General features: G+C 34.3%; 1 protein-coding gene across 2 annotated transcripts in view; it reads left to right on the forward strand.

Annotated features, from left to right (window-relative positions):
- NPFR (Neuropeptide F receptor) overlaps window positions 1-20,056 on the forward strand; it is a 543,873-nt gene that overhangs the window by 419,780 nt on the left and 104,037 nt on the right. For both annotated transcript variants that reach the window (XM_074175202.1, XM_074175203.1), the window contains exon 5: window positions 2,480-2,737. In XM_074175202.1, the coding sequence (XP_074031303.1) occupies window positions 2,480-2,737 (258 nt within the window). The remainder of the gene's footprint in view (window positions 1-2,479; window positions 2,738-20,056) is intronic.

Consider the following 20,056-nt stretch of genomic DNA (forward strand, 5'->3'; position numbering starts at 1 on the left):
TATTTAAATTGGAAAATCTCAGGATCTACGATCGTTTTAACCTTTTAGGCTCATAGTAAGATTCTATGGTTCTATGGCTCCGGAGATATACGGGGATAACCAAAAACATCGAAATTCTATTGGAGGCTGTATTTTCTTCATGTACCTACAAATACGTTGAGAATCTGATTATTATTTTCCATCGAAACTTTCATTGGGGAATTGGAATTTCATCATAAGAGTTTTTTGTAGAGTATCGTTTGACTTCGGCCAGTTTCTACTCTGAAATGTGTAATCTCTATTTGGTGAAGTAATCAGTTCCTTCAATGTTTCCTAAAGTTTAGGTAATTTGTTTGTTTTCAAATAATGAAGTATTTCATTAAGAGCTTCCTGTCTTCAAATTTGAATAAAACGAAGTGCGTGTGAGATATCATCGAAATTTTGTATTCGTTTGAAAGTCTTATTGAAGCCATAATGTGTGGAATATAACATCGTTCAAATATCCGCCATGGCTTCTCTGGGTGGAGCGCATCTGAAACGTTCAATTTTTCATGACTCTGGTGCATAAATCAGGCTGAATTGGACTGATAGCATGGATTGGTTATGTTGGTCTTGAGGGCAGCTATGATTTGTGACTCTTTCGCATACACTGGCCATCGAGATCGCACGATCTCAGTCGCCAGTTTACATCACCTACAAGTGAGATGACCATGACCCCAAGTTGCTCGTGCGGAATATAATATGTGATAGAGCTGCGTGGCACGTAGTTCCATCCTGTTGAAACCTCATGTCGTTGGTGTCCAGATTCATCCAATTCAGACCAAAAGAAGTTAATAATCATCTACCAATAATACTTACCTTCGACAGTAATGATCTGGCCAACGTGGTTCTCTAAGAAATATGGACCGATGTTGCTGCCAGCCCAAAATCTACACCAGTGACTTTTTTGAGATGCATTGGACGCTGTTGGATCTCATGTGGATCAGTATCGTCCCAAATTCGACAATTTTGTTGCTTCACGAACCCATTTATCCAGAAATGGTGCAAGCCACAAATTTCCCAAGTTGTGGTCTGCGAAAGGTCGAGCAACGTGAAATTGGCTGCCTCGGATTCTACTGCACACACTCTCAGACAGGGGCGGCAGATGTTGTGTTTCGTCGACGTACGGGTGTTGGTTAATCGTTTACTGAACCAGTGGACTCAAATACATATGCGGTACGTTGTCTCTACAGGCCGTCCATTTTGATAATATAAATCAATTATTCGCATGTATTTTGCCTGAAACAATGACAACAAATTTGAAAGATGTAGCTTTAACAAGATGTCGTTATCAATTATCAAAGTGCGGAAGTCCCCTTTAGAAGACCCTGTAGTTTGTTGATTTTGCCCTAATAATCGCTCAAATGACAGCAATTTTTTGTCTGTAACACAGTTGATTCTCAAGCCAGGCAAACAAGCTATTTCGTGCTAACCACGAATGACTTTTCTCAAAAGATGAACCACAAGGCGGTCCTTTGCGAAACCAATAGTCAACATGAACTGCCCACAAAGATTCGTACTCTATCTTTCACTACAGCTTTCACTAAAAAGCAACTCTTCGGAACTAGAGCCCAATAACAATCTTGGAAATTTCCATGATTCAATTTTGAGTACTACAATCCGTATTTCGTAAAATTTAGACGAATCGGATGAGGAAAATGTAAATATTGCCCAAATTTATCTCTCATTTGCTGCTCTATAGATCCCCTACTTTCTTTGAGATTGAATATGATCAAGTTGCACCCTTTCTGAGTTTTGGCATTATAAGTGGAAAAAGAACAATATTTCTGATTGTTTCTCTAATATGGCGGCAAATGAAAAAGAAATGATGGTGTTCACTCAAATTTTCCACTCTCCTAGCATAGTGAATCATAAACAAACATGATTTACAGTTGAACCCCTGCAATGACGAAATCAAATCTACCCTGTATTTCATCAGTTCGGACTTCCATTGTCTAATATAATATAAATTGATTTGAAATCCCTGAAAAAAATAATAAAAGATTAACGGTAAATAACATTTTATTAAAACAAAAACCGAAATTACAAGGAAATAACATACAAGCTACAACCAGAAAATAAATAATTGGAATATTAATAAAAGCTGAAAATTAAAAAATATTATCAACAAAAATGAAAAATGAAAGTTAAGAGATTCCAAACCAAGTTACGTCACGACGTTCCGATTATTAGTATCCACAATCGTCTTCGGGTGATAACTGAACTGAACCAAATCTACCCTTTTTCGAATTATTCATTCCGAACAAAAATGCTATGTGTTTAGGATCTTGAATCCTTCGAATACTAATGATGATTGAAAAGGTACAGATTGATGAAAAATGAATATTTTCTGGTGAATATGAAAACTACTTTGAAAAATATTTTCAGAATAACGAAATATGAATTTACAAAGTTTATCAGTATTTGAAACTTCGAACTTATGAGTCATTTTCAATTTCAGGTGATTGTATACCCAACGAAAGAGAGTTTGCAGATTTTTGGAGCAGCTCTTATCCTACTACTGATATGGGTTGTAGCTCTTCTACTTGCGATGCCACTCTTCATAATGAGACATCTCATACATCACACTATAACCCTAGGTAGTGTCAACCTCAATATCAACTTCTGCATAGAGAATTGGCCAATAGATCATGGGAGAGCGTATTACTCTATCTTCTCGTTGATTTTCCAGTACACTCTACCAATCATCATAGTTTCGGTGAGTAGAACAATCAGAATGTTACTTGATGATTGAACACAAGGCACAAATTTACGATTTGAAGGTTTTTCGCACTAGTAGAAGTTTTTTTCGATACAATTTGTCCCCTTTGAGTAACACTTTTCGTAGATATCTATAGTAGCATAGACTCTTTCATTTCCTAGTTTTTCTCATGCTCACAAAAACACTCTCACAGCACCCTTTTATGACATTTTGTAAATGCATAACAAAATTATTCAGATTACAGATCTGTTCAGATCACTTTCTGATACTGCCAACTTGGTTAATTGACAGACAAAAAACGTCTAGAAAATTTTTACAGGTAGTCATAGGGTACTAATTCTGGACGTAAAAAAATAGAAGTACAAATACTGAAACAATTTTAACAGACCTAGAATGGATTATTTGAAAACAAAAATTGGTAATTGAATGTATTTTGTTTAGACTTTTTCAGACCTGCAAGCTGAACCAATTAATTTCGATGTTTTCAATGGATCAAATTTGAAATAGTAGCAGCATTCGTATTCAATTTGATGTTTTATTATTCATCCATGATCGTTTGTATGAATTCAAGGATGCAGTTCATTCACAGGTTAAATATGCAAACATCATTTCAGGTTCAACCACTGTCAACTTCTTGATGCAGAAGTTGAACAGAAGCAATAACGGGTTTCCTTCAGTGCTGAACAGAACAAGTTATAAAATGAAAAACAAAATGGAAACAGAACAAAAACTCACATAAGTTGTAAATGTAGTCTTTCAACAATTTCCCTTCGGACTTCAATCACAGTTTATCTTGTAATAGAAGGAAAAACTTCTCTAATCCTATTATTCTTATCTTGGTGTCATTAGTTTCTCTCGATAGACCTCTTCTTCAACATATATCTCCATAGATATCAATTAGTAAATGGTTCCATTTCTTCCAATCCATTAATTTCTACGCCACCTGTTCAAAAATCTCCTAACCTCATTTGTGGAGAAGCGCGCCATCCTAATGGTAATATGATCTATGTCTTGTGTAAATCGGTACATCCTCCAAAAAAATTGATGAATTATTTCGGAGGAAATTTCTATGAATTTCTCCTTTCAGAGGTTCATCAAAGAAAGATGGTCCTATAACCTGATCACTAATCATGCCCCCCCCCTAATAAGTTATCAACCTGTTGTTCATCGACTTTTCCCATGACTTTTCATCGTGACATAACTCTCAAATGTAGACTCGTCAGAAAACAGATCATGTTTCAAAATAGTCGGTTCTTCGCTAATTGAGCTCTGATATCATAATCCGTTTCATAGAGTTCTTGATGGGATAAATTTCGATATGGACAAACTTCATTTTTGATCAACATTCTTTTCACGGAAGTAAAAGGATTTTCAACTATTGAAAGCTTCACCACCACGTCATTCTCTTCATTTGTTTGAATTTTATTTACTATTTGCCGTTTCTAACGCTTGACACTGTCTGTTTCCTCAAATCTTAACCCTTCAAAAATTCTCTGGTCGTATAGACCTTGAGTTAGGATATCGAACAGCATACATTCTAATGACTGATAAATAATTTCCGTCACATTCACCCAAAATGTGTTTCATATCTATAATTTTTTCGGTACACAATTTCATTAATGAGAAAAAAATAGTAGATATCAATTATAATTCCACCTACTCAATAATTTAATGTAAAGTTCATCCACAATTCCTATAACATTCAAATGTTCCAAAAGTGATTTGATATAACTGAAATAATCTACATTCCGAATATATGTTACATACGCTGCTCTCAGCCGATATAATAAATAATATGCAATACGATATCCTGATAGGATGAATATATGATTCCCGAGTTTTCGAAAGAGATTTTTCAGATAACAGCGAGAGCGTAAAGCACAAGGAGTAAACAAAACGTAGGATTCTATTATTTTGTTGAAGGATTGCTTTACAGCGAGAAACCATCAAAATGAGTAGGAGAATAGATTGATCCAAAAAAGTTGTCTGCTCTGAACAACGATTGAAGTTCGCGAAGAAATTGTGGATAGATATATTTATTGACTTTTTCATGCTTTCCTCAATGATTTGATACATTTTCGATGGAAATAAAGTAGTCAATCTGTACATTTTCTGAAAGCTCATATTGTGGACTAGTCTGGGAGAGTCCTATGTACATGGTGTGCTATTTGAAAAAACTGGAGAAAAAGTGATTCCGAGTTTTGTTCACCCCTGTATTGAAAACACTCCGTTTAGTAAACTCATGGAGATGAAGTGAAAATACACTATCCTGAAGGATATTTTGGTGAAAAATTGTCTCATTCCATTCAATCGAGTAGGAGATATTTGGTGTTGAATACACCCATTTTTTGACCTAATTTCGCTGAAATTGATACTATCAAAACCACCACATTATTCAACAGAATCATTGTATTCCGAAGCTAAAGTTTTCGATATCCGCCTATGTTTTACTATAATATTGTCATAGCCTATTACAAGAACAGATGTTTCACTCTTCCGACTCACTTATACAACACCCATAAAAAAAATAACCACGTTATTCCTCAAACGCAAAAATCAATTTTCCAGCATTCATACAACTACCTTGCTCCTAAACTGTTCAATACTATTCCCGACGAAATGCGCAGTATCACAATTATTCATTTGTTCAAGAAAAAATTAAGATTATTCATATAATCTCAACCAAGAAATTTTTTTGCTGAACTTGTTGACAAAAAAAATATTTGAAATTTGTGTGTTATGTTTGTTATATACCTGAACCCATATGATGCATATGTTTGCATGTATATCATTAACATCAATTCATTTAAGTATAAAGCAGTTTTATAATATAATGTATAATGCGCGTTATTATTTTTTGAATTTTTTTACAACAGTACCATAATATGAAATGAAAAATATCACCCTTCTGATCGTTCACCTTCTAGGTTTACAATTTGGTCATTTTATAGCCCTAACATTATTTTTTTAAAAGTTTGTATTTGTGTGTGTATGTGTTAAGTTTACTTTTTTAGGCGAAACAAGTGCTTCTGCACTTATTGCCATTTTACTTTATTCAACATAGCTATTATTTGTTTGTATGATTATAACTATTCTTTTTTATGAATAAAGTCATTATTATTATTATTATAATTTCTGAACCACGTGGTATAAATCCAAACAAACTTAAATATTTGAGAAGCACTCAGCCCAAGGTATAAAAACCGGTGGAAATATCTGGAGTATTTCATTAGAAAAAGCATAAGTTTGGTCTGTCACACATTCATTGGACACCCATTGGATATTTATAAAAATCATCCAAACATAGCTTTCATCAATGTCTACAACTTTTTCTCGCAACTTTTTTCTGTACCTCTAATAGGAAAGCATATATTATAGTTCAACCACCTATCTTTGATATACCCTGTATGTTTTTCAGAAATGGTCATTAATAATGCGGAAATGTGTGATAATAGTTGAAATAGTTGAAACAAAACTCAAAAACATACGGCACACGGTCTGAAAATTGTCTCAGATACAGAAGAATCAAAAAGAAATATGTTGTATGCTGCTGAAGTGTTTTATAGAACAAACGGACATTTTACCACTGAAACTTTAGGAATAAGAGGATCTACAAATGTAATTTACATTACTGAAGAACTGACTTCAAGAAATAAATATTTATTTGGAAAGTCAAAAGAACTAAAGAAATACGGCTTCAAATTTGTTTGGTATGAAAACGAAAGAATCCTTGCCCGAAAAATAGAAAATGATAAACCAATTTTGATAAATAATGAAGAACACATCCATATTCAAACCAATTATTTATAAATGTGATAATACTGATCATTATGCTACAATTCTTCAAATTACCTATATAAAATTTACAAAAAGTACCAATGAAATGAAATACAAATGTTTTTATTTATTGAGAGAAGTTATATAAGTCTTACAGGTATTTGAATTGGAATGATTTTTATAAAATGAGGTGTGTAAACGATCTGGCTACTCATCTTATGAAAAGTATTCAAAATTGTATTGATGAAAATACGAAAAAAGTCAAAATAAAAAATAAATCGAAAAAAAAAAAGAATGGTTGACCCGTGGGTTATTAATTTCAGAAATAATAAACTACTTGATAAGCGATCTATGAGCATGTGATATAAAGGAAACTCCCAATTGATGACTTCATAACCTAAATTGTCAAGCAATGACAAGTTTTCTTGAAAAACATTCAATACATTTCTTAACGAGTGATAGTTTTCAGAAGTAACTTTTTACATTGAACTATAGCCTGCCATTGAGCGGTTGCAATTAAACGCTTATTTTCATATCTCTGTTTCAAATTATTGTAAGCATTTAAATAATTTTGAGCAGTTGAAGGGGTACGTTCAACAAGAGCTAGAGGTTCATTTTGCAAAGAAGAAATGAAATTTATCAATGTAAGTTAATGAACTATTATTATGAATAAGGGAATCATAGGTGTCTATAAAAGTTTGCCAACTCTTTGGCTCTCCAGTGAACTTTGACAATTCAATTTTGGGTAATTTGACATTTTTACTAATGACAGGAGAAACATTTGGCGAATTACTCAATGTATAAAAAAGCTGCGTATAGATCGTTTGGATTTCATAAAATTCGTCCATAAACAAACTGTGAATATCATGTTGAGAGGCAAGATCATCACTGTCTGTCGAGGCTAATAAAGCAGTTAATTTACTGCGAATTTCCTGAAATGCATCTTTTATCGTATCAATATGTTTATATCTACACTGAAAATTCACGTGAACGGACTCATCATTAAGTGCGTTAACAGCGACGGTTTTCAAACTTTTCAATTTACTAATTTCAACTTGCCTTAGGGCAATATATTGTTTTATTTTCTTTGCATCCGCCATTTTAGATCAACAAAGACCGAGAAAATAACACATTCACAATGTATTTACGAAGAGCCAAAAAAAATGTGGAGAAATAGAAAAAACGAAGTCAAATGTTCGAGTTCGAACGAAATGCAAAAAAACTCAAGGTTGTGTTCAATGACGAGGTACCAGAGTCTTTTTAAATATATGAGCGATGATAATGAGAAAAGAGTTTCAATTTATTCAATTATTTAATTATATAAAAGTTATTACACAATAGAGATGGTATATAATGAGTATGAGAGTGTATTTATTTTCAAAGAGAATAATTCAAACTCATATGAGAGATAAATAATGTAAACACAATATTATTTTAATATGTGCGAGTAAGAGATTATAGTATAAAAGGAGAGAGTGTATACTATATTATTTATGATAATATTCTATGAGTATCTATTCAGTCATCTACCAGCGAGAATCGAGAATTGAAGCGACTTTTTTCCTGAACAAAACATTCACTGGTAAAAAACCAAACGTGAATGAAATATTGCCAGAAACTGAGTTGAGCGTTCGTATCTAAAGAGAAATACGAATTTAAATCGAGAGAAGTACGATTTTTTTACGTATGACTTGAAAAAAATAACAATAGCAATGCTATTACTACCAATAATAATCCCGGTTCGATTGGACCAAAAAATAGATGTGTTTTAGCAGACTGGTTACTGATATATTAGAAATAATTTCACTGTATTGTACTTTTTCATGACATACCTTGGTGAGTTGAGCATATAGATGCGCCGGCAGATTTTTAGACACTGGTTAGAGGCGATAAGTTCCTCGTTTCCTGGTACCACACACGCACGCCCGATACTCGAAGGTACTCGTGTCGAAATAATACATACAGTGTGATACAAAATAAATGAGTTTAAATGAGAATGGAACAATGCATCGAAATGAATAATGGCGTAGCTACAATAGATACAAAAGTTATGACCAATCAATTTATAAATTATTATTCCAAAGTTGGAGAGAGCTTAGCAGGAAAATAAAAAACATGGTGTGTACAAATACTTCACAAAGATATGTGAATTCCTTTTGCATAGAAAAAACAGATGAATCTGCATTTGGAAATGTAATTGATAGTTTGAAGCTCAGAAAACTACCTGAATATGATGGAATAATTTCTAAAGTTGTAGAAACATTGGAAGATCTAATATCAGAACCTTTAGTGCATTAAAATAAATGTGATTTTTAATACTGAAATATGCCCTGATGGTTTCAAAATTAGAATAATTGAGCCCTTTAACAAAAATGGCTATGTTCTGCCGAACGTAGAAAAGTTCTCGTTTCTAATACAAAAACCAACATTTATAGAGCAAATTAGGAAACAATAAATGAAGAATGAATGTTTCAAATGGTTTAAAAAACATTTGGGGCAGAAATGAATAATGAATAGGATATTAACGTACATTGTTGAAAGTTTTTGAATCAATTCATGACAAAAATTAACCAGAAAAATTGCGTCCACCACATGTCGCGACCCAAATGGCTCGCGAGTTGGGGGTTAACTCAGATGGTAGGATTTATATGAAAATGATAATCACAAAAAAAAAGTACAACATAAACCTCAACAATGTCACTCTAAATCAAAATTATACTTCAACAAACCAATAATACAAATAAAAAAATACACTTACCGAAAGTACATTTTCAGGGGTGATGGATGTGTTATCTCTAGAAGGTGGCAACCGAATGCTTCATGCCCACATATTCTTGTTCTCGATATTAGGTCGAAGTCTAATATTGCCAATCAGCATTATTGCATTATCGCTAATTGCCGAATATCATAACTTCAGTTAGGTAAATGAACTTCTACTAGATCGACCCTTACAGTGTGGTGCACTGAGGCTATAAATTTGGAAAATTGAATATTTTATTTTATTAAGTTTGACATATCAATCAGTAATTATCAGTTTTATGGATATCTCTTGTATCAAGACAAGGAAGGTTCTAATTATTTTCAATTTCGATAGTGAATTGTAAACTTTTATCATATCTGTTGAAAACATCAATAATTTCATTGGATTTGTCATACGGTATTGCACGAATGACATCGTCAACTTTAAAAAGGGAATTTCAAAACTCACTTTGGAGAGTATGTTGTCAAAAAGATCGTCCATTACATATTGAGCTATAATAGGAGAAATAGTAGCTTCCATTGGTGTACCAAAAATGTGTTTATAGTATTTCCCTCCGTAAAAGAAATAACTTGAGTTGAAGATGAAAATAATTATTTCAATAATTTTTTTTTGGTTTATTAAACATTTTTTATTTATATCATTCCATCTTTTGATAACACTTTTCTCCACTGGATTCATAGTTATATTGCCGCTGAAAAGTGAAATCACATCAAAGCTGATCAGAATATAATCTGCTATGTTGTCAGCGGATGTTCCTGCAATTCTGGAACCCTTAGGTACCAGTCGAGATGATGGTAAACGACGAGATGGTATGTCTTTCATACCTTGAAAATACGGTGAACCTGTGGTATGGAACTCCACTTGCGTTGACACGGTCGTGGCTTCCCATCTAGCCGGAAGTTGGAAGTCTGCTGGAACCGTTGCATTGTCTGACGAAAAATTGAAACGAAAGAAATACCAAAATCTTGGTAACAACTATCTGTCCCATCCAGTAGCGGTTGAAACTTTTGGTGTTTATGGACCAGAGTCTCTGTTATTCGTTCATGAACTCAGAAGGAGAATAGAACAAGCAACGAAAGATCACCGTTCTACCTCTTTTTGATAGAAATAATTAGTATTGTTATTCAACGTGGTAATGCTGCTTCGGTCCTTGGAACTATTCCTTATTCGCATAATTCTGATGAGATCATGCATTGCCCTAATTTCAGTATGGAAATAAAATCTCTTCGAAACAAGCCGATATATGTGAATATTCATCAATCCCCTTTCAAGGTTAACTCGCAAGTGATTGATCGACCTTCTTCTTTCTCAGTGCGGTCAATGAACTTAAGTCATTCTTGCCACCCAAATATGAGTTGCAGTTCTTATGGTTCTGGTTCCTTTTCAGTAGAAGAGCTTCATGAAGCAAGAGACGAATCGATCCCTCTACGAAACCCTTCTTCACTCGTAAGGATCGATCGCTGCTTGAGAAATGGTTCTTAGGCAGATTATGTAAAACTTGTTCTTCCTTACGAATCAGTGTAGAGTTGTCCTAAAACTTTGAGAAGAAAATTGGATTAGATAATTTAGGAAACACTTGCTACATGAATAGCATTTTACAAGTGTTGTTCATGACGAAGAATTTCAAGAACGAGGTTTTAATAATGAACGAGAACAAGAATGTTTTCTACTCATTCACCAAACTCAAACACCTGTTTATGCAGGTGCAGTTTCATAAAACTGTATCAACTTTTCCTACAACTGATTTCCTGTTGTGGAGTCTTTGAAGTCTACTTGATACTCGTTAAGACAACAAGAGGATTGTTTCGAATTCATGGGGTTTTTGTTGAATACTCTTCGTGAGCAAAACAATAGCAGAATCAATACTCCTGACCGCTCTGGATTGAATGATTCCGTACAGTCTATCTCGTCTTGTGTTTGTGATTCTCTTGCTGGAAAAATCCTCAATTGTTTACTTTGTAGTAAATGTTCAAGAGGTATGTGAATTTCTGGAGCTTCAACTAGCGTTTCCTAATATGACTAATAACCAGTCCGTGCAAAGCTTATTGTTAAATCATCTGAAAATGGAACTTTCAACAGGTGTTGATCGACTGTATTGCCAAACATGCGCCAAACTAACTGACTGTTATGAAGAAACAAGTGTAGCTGAGGCACCAGTCAATCTAATAACACTGATGATCTTCAAACATGAATCAACCTCTGACGTAAGCACTAAACTCTTACGAAGGTTCGAAATAGATGAACACTTAAATCTAGCAGACCTATATCATAATATTCATGCAGTCATTGTTCACTGTGGTTCTGGCGTTGAATTTGGTCATTATTACGCCTTGGTCAAAGACGAAACGGACTGGTTTAAGTTTGACGATAGTCGTGTCACGAAATGTTCTGGTGATGTATTGAATTTATTGGAACCTCTGGAGACACCCTACATTCTGTTTTATGAGAGAGAGAGGACATTGACAGATCAAGATCTTCAGATGATGTGGTGATGCAGGTTTTTTCGTATGTTCCTGCAGCTGAAAATGCAAATGTGCGCCACTGGAATCAATGGAGTCGCCCCGGAACGCCAATTAATTTTATTGTTGTTCTATAATTCAATGTTTCTTATCAAATGAAAATCGGAATCTGGAGGTAATGATTTTTCATTTATAAAATTGGAAAAATGAATGAAAATGAACTTTATATCAAGGAATCGATTTTTCCAATTTTATAAATGAAAAATCATTACCTCCAGGTTATGTTCTGATCTGCCTTGATGTGACTTCACTTTTCAGCAATATACCTATGAAAAAGTGTTATTAAAAGATGGAATGATATAAATAAAAAATGTTCAATAAACTAAAAAAAATTAATTGAAATAATTAATTTCATCTTCGAATCAAGTTATTTCTCTTTCGAAGGTAAATACTATAAACAAATTTTTGGTACACCAATGGGAGCTACTATTTCTCCTATTATAGCTCAATATGTAATGGACGATCTTTTTGAAAACTTACTTCCCAAACTGAGTTTTGAAAATCTCTTTTTAAAGAAATACGTTGATGACGTCATTCGTGTAATACCTTATGACCTTATGTAATAATCAGACCCATCCTTTTCTTGATACAAGAGTTATCCGTAAAACTGATAATTCCTTAATTACTGATTGGTATGTCAAACCTACTGATTCAGGAAGAAATATCAGTTACTATTATTTTCATAAAAAATTAGGTAAAATCAATTTATTACCTTGCTTGAAAAAAATAATAAAAAATTAGTACACCCTTCCATCAAACAAAAAAATGAGTTCATCAACGCAAACTCACGTGGACTGTCCGATCAAGAAATATAACCCACTATAACCTACTTTGTTTCATAAATCATTTTCAAGACTCAAAGATCTTTTTATTATCTTGAAAATGGAACAGTTCCCCGCAAAGTCATTTGAAAAGTGACTTGAGCTCATTGATTTTCATGCAGGCATGCTCAAGAAAGTAATTTCTTGGAAACTAGCGATATCAGAATATTGAATATAAGTATAATTTGAATTGGAAGTGAACAAACTTCAGAAATTAATGGAAATGAGGTCGATTCGTAATGAAACTTCATTCCTTTTTCAGAAACAGCTACAAGCCTAATATCCATCAGATTCACAAAGTAATAGTGGAAAGAAAGATGAATATGAATATGCTCAAACTCGTTTCGGAACTGTGGCAACGAAAAACTTTAAAAACAAACATCTATACTCCTACCGTCTCCACCATATTAATTTCAATGCAAAATTTCAAATGAAGAAGTTTTCAAATTTTCGATTTTATTTTTTCAGAAAATGGTTTATGGTTGACCACAAATCTATCATTTCCAGTTTGCAATGTGACTCAGATGAAAAATGATTTACCAAATATTTAGATTTCATCGATATATAAATGACATTCTATTCTAAACGTCAATTTGGTAATAGTTTCAACAGGAGACTAGTTGGTATTGATTTTATTGACTTTCTCAGTTATAACCACATGAAAGTTTCTTCCCTTTCTAGCAAACTCATTTGAAATTGAAATTGAAATTAGGTAGAAGATGTCAGAAACATCCCTTTCGATTCGAACAAGATTCCTATAGCTGAGATTAAATCGAATGAGCAATATGGCAAGTGTCTAACGGATATTTGGACGACAAATTGAAAAGAAAAAAATAGTGTTTGTTTAATTCAATGTACATATGAAAGTAATTGTTCCGAAAGCATTTCTTCATTAGTATAATTCAATATTACACTTCAAGATAAGTTCACAAATAAATAACAAAAAAAAAAAATGACAGAAACAAAAAAAAATCTTCCCCTATGTCAGTATATTATTATTATTCTGGACAAATGCCACTAGCACAGTGGCGGGGTGGTCCATAACAGGTGTTCAAGGGCGCCACATGATTTGATTGCCCAGAATAAAAGATGGTTATAAGTCCCGACAAATCATGAAAGGTAGAATCTTATATATATATTTATAAAAAAAGCTGATGACACTGCAGAATATATTGTATTCTTATAGTATAAAAAAAATATTCACCTAGTGAACAACGGATATAAAAATAATAACAATAAGGCCTATTTAATCACCAGGTCCTAAACAAAATAATCATTAAAAAATATATTTTGGATATGTAGCGGAAATTGTCGATTGAATAACCATGGAATCAAACCCCACTCTAACCCAAAGCTTAAGCTTAAACTCAGGCGCAGGAAAAATAAAATAATGATAAATACGTAATTTCCGCTTTCAATGAAATAATTAGTGGTATAGTTGATAAATGGATCTTAATAAGTATATCACTAGATCACAAAAAAAAATTCTCAACCCTCTTATCTAGGTACTTGCGTGCTGGGGCATAAGACGCTGACTCCGTTTCCGGTAGGTATGGCTCAAGGTTATATCAAATCGTGTAGATCAAATCCCAAGCCAACCAAAAAAAAACCCTTAAAAAGAAAAAAAGATGATCAGGAACTGACTCCCTTTTTGAATTTTCAGAGAACTAGTCAAAATACTGAGTCCCGTTTCAATATAACCCTCTTAACGTAAACAAATTATAATTAAAATTATAATTAATTGAGAGTTCCTTATTCCTTGTGTAAAACCTAAAAATTGCCCTATATAAATCACTCTGTATGATTTACTCAATAAACCCCTAAAGTGCCCTATTCCAAACTGAGAAAAAAATATTATCCTTGTTCTTCTTACATACTTTCTTAAAATCCCTTCTGTGTTAACAAAACAAGAACAAATTATTCAATTATAAAACCAGTGATTGTTTGAAAAAAAATCGAACGCAAGTAAGAACGAAAAATATTAACATATTTTCCTTATATTGAATTCCCACCCTGTAAGTGAATTCAAATATGAAATCCCCAAAATGTTTCCCAATAATAATTAAATCAAAAACAACAAGAAATATCTGTATCACCCCATATGCAACTTGATCAAATATCGAAAAATATTTTGTAGATATTATTTAGCGAATCATACAAGTCATTATTGAGTAAAATTTATAATAAAAATCAATAAATTAAATTGTACACTTAGCTGAATCTCAAAAAAAATCGAATACCCACAACTTTATATTATAAATAATCAAATGTTCACTATATAAATCATGTAGAGCTAACTCAAGAAGTTTGAACAAAAATGTGTATTTGATTCGTACTGTAGAAATTTCAAGGTCAACTAAATTCTGAAAACATTTACTTGGTATAATTCAATTAGCAAAAATAAAAAAAAACTTTATTATTTTTTTCTATTAATAGAAAATTGAAAATAGAAACTTGATAATTTTTATTTCATATGTGGAACTGGGAAAAAAACTATTCTTACCTTCTCAGAAGGGTTTTTTTTGTTTCTTCCAAAGAGGAAAAAAAAGTAGACCAGCAAAATTCCTGGGCGTTGGTTTATTATTTTTTTTGTCCCAAATAACACCTTCAACTTACAATGGATCGTTTAAAAAGAATGGAGAAAATTCTCAACTTCCCTTCTAGTGATGTGAACACTTTGAGAAATCCGTCCCAATAGGTGTAACTGGAATTTTTCCACCTTTGTAGTTTTTTTTATAGTAGCAGCAATTGAAATTGAACTGGATGAAAAAAGAGAAAACGAATGAAGGTTACGAATAGAAAAACACGTTTTGGTGTGGCTTACCAATCACTATTTTGATATCAGAAGTAGAATCCCCAACGTGGGTAACAATAAAAATTGTTGCACTCCCTCAACCGTTAGACCTGCCTGTCGTTCATTTTGAAACACACTCCAAAAATAGATGATTTTCGCCTCCCTCTCACAGTTCCATCGAATTACAACACTCTCCTAAGAAAACTTCGCGAAATGAATATCATTCATTCACGATTCCTGCAGTACTATTTTCCTGCGAGTGCGATCACCCACACCTAGGTGTCACATATGATTAAAAGCAGGAAACCTAGAACGTACCTAATGAGGGTACGGTCAATTGCTATCAACGATTTGGAAGGACAGTTAGTCGTTTCCAGATGGCCCTACCGAATTGGAAAATATAAAGTCACGAAAATGAGTTAAGAAAATAAACTTTACAGGGAATAACAAACAAGTATTATTAGCATTCAAATTCAATAAAAAAAAATTACAATAGTGGCACGTGGCATGAATACAACGATTCACACGTGTTCCCAATTTCGCCAAAATCACTTGTGAGCAATGAGGCATATGTCCTCTTTTATGAACAGGAGGGAACGAAGCAGCACCTTTGATGTGATTTTTTTTTTCTTCTTTCCTTTTTTTTATAATCTTAGTTCTTTGAATTGATTTGTATTTCATGATTGTCCCAACAAACAATATATTTATATAATTCAATATTCATAAAAAAGTAGTTGTTTTGGAAGAGTATTTTCTTCCAGTTTTTCTTCTTTGCATAGTCTGAACATCTTTGTGAAAAGTTTATTGTGAAAGAAGTAGAAATCCAACATTTTTCTCTCCCAGAAATTGATCTCTCTCTATTTCTTTCTTACAGAAAATACAGAAAATTTTATGAAATTCAAATATAACTTTGAGACAAACAATGTGAAAGTGATTTTAAAAATCAATTCATCAATGACACGAATAACTAATCCTCCCAGAAGTACTTTGGATTCGAAATAAGTATGTAGCCATTGTCGATCCAATATGGTGGATGTTACAAAATAGCGATTTATTATTTTCGCAGTAACCTGATAATATTAGCTCGCTAAGCGGAGGTCAGGAAGAGGTTACGCCTACCTTATCAGCACAACCTTCAACAGATCAGGTCATCGGAAACGTCTGGGAAGAACAAAGTTGCTGCAACAAACATGCTTGCCGTTCCAATCTTACACTACTCGTTTGGAGTAGTGAAATGGACTCGAGACGAGTTGTATCAACTCGACGTGAAGACCCGAAAAATGATGCATATCTATAGGAGTTTGCATCCCAAATCGTTTGTTCCACGGTTGTACTTCCCCCGGCAACAGGGACGCCGTGGACTTTTGAGTTTGGATTGTCTACATGATAGAGTGGTAATGGATATAGCCTGTGAAGTCGTCAGGAGATCAGATTCTCATGTCCGTGACCATGATAGAGTAGGAATTGGAGCATTTTTCTTTAGGGCAGCTGTCCGAGCAGCTGATGAACTCGGTTTAGTTTTTAACACTGAACGAGGTGACCACAACTCTGTCACCGAGTTGGAACCCGTTCAGCAAAAAGCTCACCTGAAAGAAAGAGGAGGAAAACGGATAAAATATCGAGATTTTCTCTTCGAACGCCTCAGACTCTATCCAGACTACTCTGTCAAGATGGTTGTTCTAATTATAGAAGTCCTTGGTGAAATAATGCCTCCCTACTCTAGAATCTTAAAATCATACCGGCTTACCGCACTCAGGTAGATATCTTAGCCGCATAGATGGAGAAAGCTGTCATTCTTGGTTCACTGCGCTTGCTCAGGGCACATGATTTTCGGACCCAATGATCACTTACCCCATGGTGTGGTGAGTGGTGTGACGAGTCAAAAAGGTTCGTGCACAAATTGCGGTCACTACCAAGTCCTGTCCTGCTCGCCCCAATATGTTCCCCACCATCCATCTGAATTGCATTAAGTCGATATTGGAAAGTGCGTTCCGTATAAAGGTGGTTTGCCCACAGGGATACAAACTGATGGGTTTTTTGAAAAATTTTGGTTATGATCGGAGTTAGATAGTGTTTAGACTGTGGTAGTATTGTAAGGGTGTTGCTTCATTTGCTGCGTTAGGATATAGTCGAAATTTTTGTTATTTGGGTTCAAGTGAGTTTTGGTATTCGTAAAGAAAACGCACCTCTATGAGTAATACGAAAGAAATCCGTTGGTAACACTACTCAAAGTGTCACGAAATGGACTTCGAAAGTGGGAGGTTTCCGGTTCGGGAACATTCTTTCGAGAGAGGTGGTGAGAGAAGGTTGAAGAAGAATCGTCACAGTGAACGACTGAAGTCGTTACGCAATATTTAATATCCAAAGATCTCTGCAGGTTTCTTAAACCATCCTATGTTGGGAATTATCTGGATGTATTGCTGCGTTAAAGTCTGAGTGAGGCGTTGTGGAATGTGAAGACGTCGTTTGATTGTTTCGGAATTTTGGGCAAATTGTTCACTCAGTACCCAATCAGGGGATCACAGCTTCTGACATACCTTTTTCATCGTTTTACCACCCCTGGTTTATTAGAGAGGAACCTTTGAGCAAAGGTTCAGGTCCGAAATACATCGTTTGGAGGCCGGATTTGTTTCGGAAGCTCTTTTGGAGGACCATATCCCTTTTTGAGAAACTGAGTCCAAGTGCCGAGGTTTAGTTGGAGGGCAGGGATACTTTTCTGAAAGTCGTGCGTGCTGTCTTCAGTACAAGCTTTATTTGGGAGACTGACGATCCAAGATCCTACCCCTGCACGATTTGTTGGAGGTTCCACGATCCAGCTATTTCTGTTCCAGACTCCCCGTTGGGACCACAAGTCCATACGGCTTCAGATAAGTGTTTGAACACATGAGAAATATACTCCTATTTTGGTCTATTTATTAGATATATATTTTTTTGAGGGGCTATCACCCTGACACTATAGTTCATTACTTTTCATCAGATATATATGTTTTTTTTCAAAAAGGGGCCGTCACTCTGACACTATAGTTCATTTCTATCTTGTCAAGGACGTGAAACTGAGTTGCAGCTATAATTAATATGAAGTTGTGAAATATCAGCGGAAAGCAAAGAACTACTGAAAGCATACAATTTTGCATAAGGTAACCTTGCATAAGGTAACAGGAGGAAAAACGGATGAAATATCGAGATTTATTTTCTCTTCGAACTCCGCAGACTCTATCCAGACCACTACCTTAAGACGGTTGTTCTGATTATTGGAGTCATTGGTGGAATGATACCCTCTCTACTCTCGAATCTTGAAATCATACCGGCCTGCCGCACTGGGGCAGAAATCTTATCCGGACATTTGCAGAAGGCTGTCATTCTTGGCTCACTGCGCTTGCTCAGGGCACATTCTTTTTGGACCCAATGATCACTTTCCTCATGGTGTGGGGAGTGGTCATTGGTTGATAATGCTGGCGCGCCCTCTCGAACGTATTGAGAGTTCGGGGGATAGGACCTGACCAGTGCATATTTCGCTAAAAAAAATATGTCTTTATTTACCATAAACATACAATAGAAACAGACAAAAAAGAAAAAAGGAAACAACTTCCAGTATGAAGGTGACGAGGCGGATTATCAGCCTAGGCTGTTTTTCAACACAACCTGGAAATAGCAATAATTGAACAATAACCTCAAGAACAAGTTAACAGTGATACTGTGATGACAAGATGAAAAACGTAAGTTAACAATGATACTGTAGTGACAAGAGCAAAAAAATTAGTTTATGCAACCGTGTATTGCCAAGTCGGGAATGGACAAGAGACTGGAAAGTTAGGTGAGCCTTGAGTCTTTTTTTCAATTTGTAATGATTGAATGGAGTGATGATACTGAGCAATATTAGGCAGGGCCGGGCAGTGAGTAATTAAACTGATGGATGTAGCCGTTACTTCGTGGTAGGAAATCATAATGAAGAAAAGATAATTGAATCTTTCTGTTTTTTACCACTTTTACTTGTAACTAGCGTTACTGCAATTTCGTCCTCTATTATTATTACATTAAAGTTTGATGTATAAGTTTGAAAACTTCCTTGTAGGACGAAGTTCCGGTAACGTTAGTTACAAATAAAAGTGGTAGAAAACAGGAAATTTCAATTCTATTTTCTTCAGTGAGTAATTAGTTATTCACCACACTGTTGAACGAGGGCTGAAAAATCAACAAATTTCACTCTCATCAAAGTCTTGGAATATAATAGCAGAAATATCTGATATAATGTACTACTTTCAACTTTGAATATTTTTACTCATAAAGCTGGTGAAGTTATTTCTCGACTCTGGCACATGATGATGCGCACTAGAGTTCAAGAAAAAAGTCACATTATTCACTCCCTCCATGTATACTTAACAATAGAAAATTTCCAATTTTATGAATAAGATAAATGATGACTTTCTATTGAATTCACTCATCTGAGAGGAAAGTTAGTTATTCATCACCATAAGAAAACTGGTATCCTAAAATTTCAACGATATTTGCAATTAAGAAAAGAGAAATGAAACTTTCTATGTTTTTTACTACTTTTTACCAAATTTTTTCTTCATTGTGATTTCCTACCACGTAGTAACGGCTACATCCATCAATTCATATTTCCATTTGATTACCTTATAAGCC

This window comes from Leptinotarsa decemlineata, unplaced genomic scaffold (genome assembly GCF_025532065.1).
Source record: "Leptinotarsa decemlineata unplaced genomic scaffold, Ldec_3_MD MMD2_tig00000882_RagTag_RagTag, whole genome shotgun sequence".
NCBI lineage: Eukaryota > Metazoa > Arthropoda > Insecta > Coleoptera > Chrysomelidae > Leptinotarsa > Leptinotarsa decemlineata.